General features: G+C 48.2%; 1 protein-coding gene across 1 annotated transcript in view; it reads left to right on the top strand.

Moving 5' to 3' along the window:
• nsmfa (NMDA receptor synaptonuclear signaling and neuronal migration factor a) overlaps positions 1 to 2,500 on the top strand; it is a 114,782-nt gene that overhangs the window by 69,387 nt on the left and 42,895 nt on the right. Inside the window, exon 7 of the mRNA XM_063211138.1 lies at positions 170 to 222. Coding sequence (XP_063067208.1) covers positions 170 to 222 — 53 coding nt within the window. The remainder of the gene's footprint in view (positions 1 to 169; positions 223 to 2,500) is intronic.

Here is a 2,500-nt window from a genome sequence, read left to right as displayed (position 1 = left end):
TTTATTTGTTTGGCTGTAACATGTCATTACATGAACTGCTAAATTATATCACGTCTCAAATTTCTCTGTCTCTCTCTGTCTGTCTGTCTGTCTGTCTGTCTGTCTGTCTGTCTATCTCTCTCTCTCTCTCTCTCTCTCTCTCTCTCTCTCTCTCTCTCTCTAATTGCAGAAACTTCCGGAAGCATTTGCGAATGGTGGGAAGCAGAAGAATGAAAGCACAGAGTGAGTTACTGTCGTGGTGTGTGTGTGTGTGCGTGTGTGCGTATGTGCGTGTGTGTGTGTGTGTGTGTGTGTGTGTGTGTGTGTGTGTGCGTGCGTGTGCGTGCGTGCGTGTGTGTGTGTGGGGTGTAATTCTGAATGCGTTTAACTATAAGCAGGGGTGAAAGTAGACGGGTGCACATGTGTGTAGCACCGCTATAACATTTACAGCTGGTGCACAGTACCGGTAAGAGAATATGTTTATTGAGCAACACCAACACTGCATAGTAACCTAATTCCCCCCCTGACCTCTCCCTACATCTCCATCCATGACTGAGGTGCCCTTGAGCAAGGCACCTAACTCCACATTGCTCCAGGGACTGTAACCCTAAAAAAATAATGACTGTAAGTCGCCTTGAATTAAAAAATGAAAGCTTCAGCTAAGAGAAATGTAATAATAATGTTTAACGCTGCCCAAAACCTACATTTGAAAAAACTAAGGTCTGCTATTTAAGTGGAAAACACATACCTACAAGCACACTATGCCATTTGACACAAGTGACACCCGAAATAGTCATGCAGCGATATAGATGTGCAGTGCACATGTTTAAGTTGTTTGTTTGTTTATTGTTTGTTTGCGGGGGGTGACACCGTTCAGAAACGAAAACTACTTTCACCCCTGACTATGAGTGTCAGTTTCCATCCATATATGTGTTTGGACATCGCTCTGTTGGTTTTGTATTGAGTGTGTTTGTGATTTGTAAAGTCTATTGTTGCATGTATCTATTGTAAAATCTATTGCTGCATGTCTCGATTGTTCTGGGGTCCGTTTCTGGAAAGCGTCTTTGCCATCGTCGTTAGCAAAGTCCGACGTGAGAGCGACTCAACTCTCTCTTGACAGCGACGCTCACCACTAAATCCAAGGGAATGGTAAGACGGTCTAAAGACGGTCTTAAGACGGTCAGCAACGACAAGAATGGAGAAACGGACCCCAGAATGGCACGCGGCATGGCTCTTCTGGAAAGAGAGACCTCCCAAAATGACACTTTTCTTGGTGAATGGATGTGTGTGTGTGTGTGTGTGCCTACACGTGCGTGTGTGCGTGTGTGTGTGTGTGTGTGTGTGTGTGTGTGTGTGTGTGTGTGTGTGTGTGTGTGTGTGTGTGTGTGTGTATGTGTGTGTGTGTGTGTGTTCTCACACACTTGTGAGTGTATGTGTGTGTGTGTGTGTGCATGCATGCGTGAGTCAATGCGTGTGTGCATGTGTGTGTGTCTGTGAACCTTAGTGTGTTGTGGGCAGACTGCAACTGTTACAACGTTTAAAAAAAGATATTGTATTTCACCCTGCAAAGATACGATTGGACACAGGTCTTGACCCCCCAGGTTCAGACCCCCCAGGTTGCATCAACATGCTGCATTTTGTGGTACAGCGAGGTTTTTGTGTGTGTGCGTGTGCGTGTGCTTGCTTGCGTGCATGCATGTGTGTGTGTGTGTGTGTCCGTGCGTGAGTGTGGGTGTGTGGATGTGTGTGCATACACGCGTATGCAAGACTGTGTGTGTGTGTGTGTGCATTGTTATCCCAAGTCCGCTGCATCAATGTGCCGCCTTTGTGGTGTAGTGAAATCCGTCAGTTTGTGACTGTGTGTACAGTGTGTGTGTGTGTATGCGTGTGTGTGCGTGTGTGTGTGTGTGTGTGTGTGTGTGTGTGTGTATGTGTGTGTGTGTGTGTGTGCGTGTGTGTGTGTGTGTGTGTGTGTGTTGCCACCCTTTGTTGCCAGGTGTGTTTGCAGTGTTGGTAGAAAGTGTTGGTGCAAGGTCTTTTCACAGCAGGGGAATGCAACCAGACAGTATGTGTGGGAGAGAGTATGTGAATGTGAAGGCTGTGTGTGTGTGTGTGTGTGTGCGTGCGTGCGTGCGTGCGTGCGTGCGTGCGTGCGTGCGTGCGTGCATGCGTGTGTGCGTGTGTGTGTGTGTGTGGCGTGGAGGAGTGTGTTAGTGAGTTAGAGTGACAAAAGTGTGTGTGTGTGACAAGAGTGTGTATGCAAAATGCAGGGTTGTGTATGCGGGGATGTGTATGCGAGATGCGAGGGTGTGAGTGTGTATGCTGGGGTGTGTATGCGGTGGTGTGTGTGCGGGGGGTGTGTATGCAGGTGTGTGTATGCGGGGGGTGTGTATGCGGGGGGGGTGTATACGAGATGCAGGGGTGTGAGTGTGTATGCTGGATGCCGGGGTGTGTATGTGAGATGTGGGTGTGTGTGTGATGTGGGGGTATGTGTGTGTGATGCGGTTGTGTGCATGCAAGA

Source organism: Engraulis encrasicolus, chromosome 11 (genome assembly GCF_034702125.1).
Source record: "Engraulis encrasicolus isolate BLACKSEA-1 chromosome 11, IST_EnEncr_1.0, whole genome shotgun sequence".
Lineage (NCBI taxonomy): Eukaryota > Metazoa > Chordata > Actinopteri > Clupeiformes > Engraulidae > Engraulis > Engraulis encrasicolus.
The sequence above is the reverse complement of the archived record's forward strand: the minus strand, read 5'-3'. Positions and strand labels throughout refer to the sequence as shown.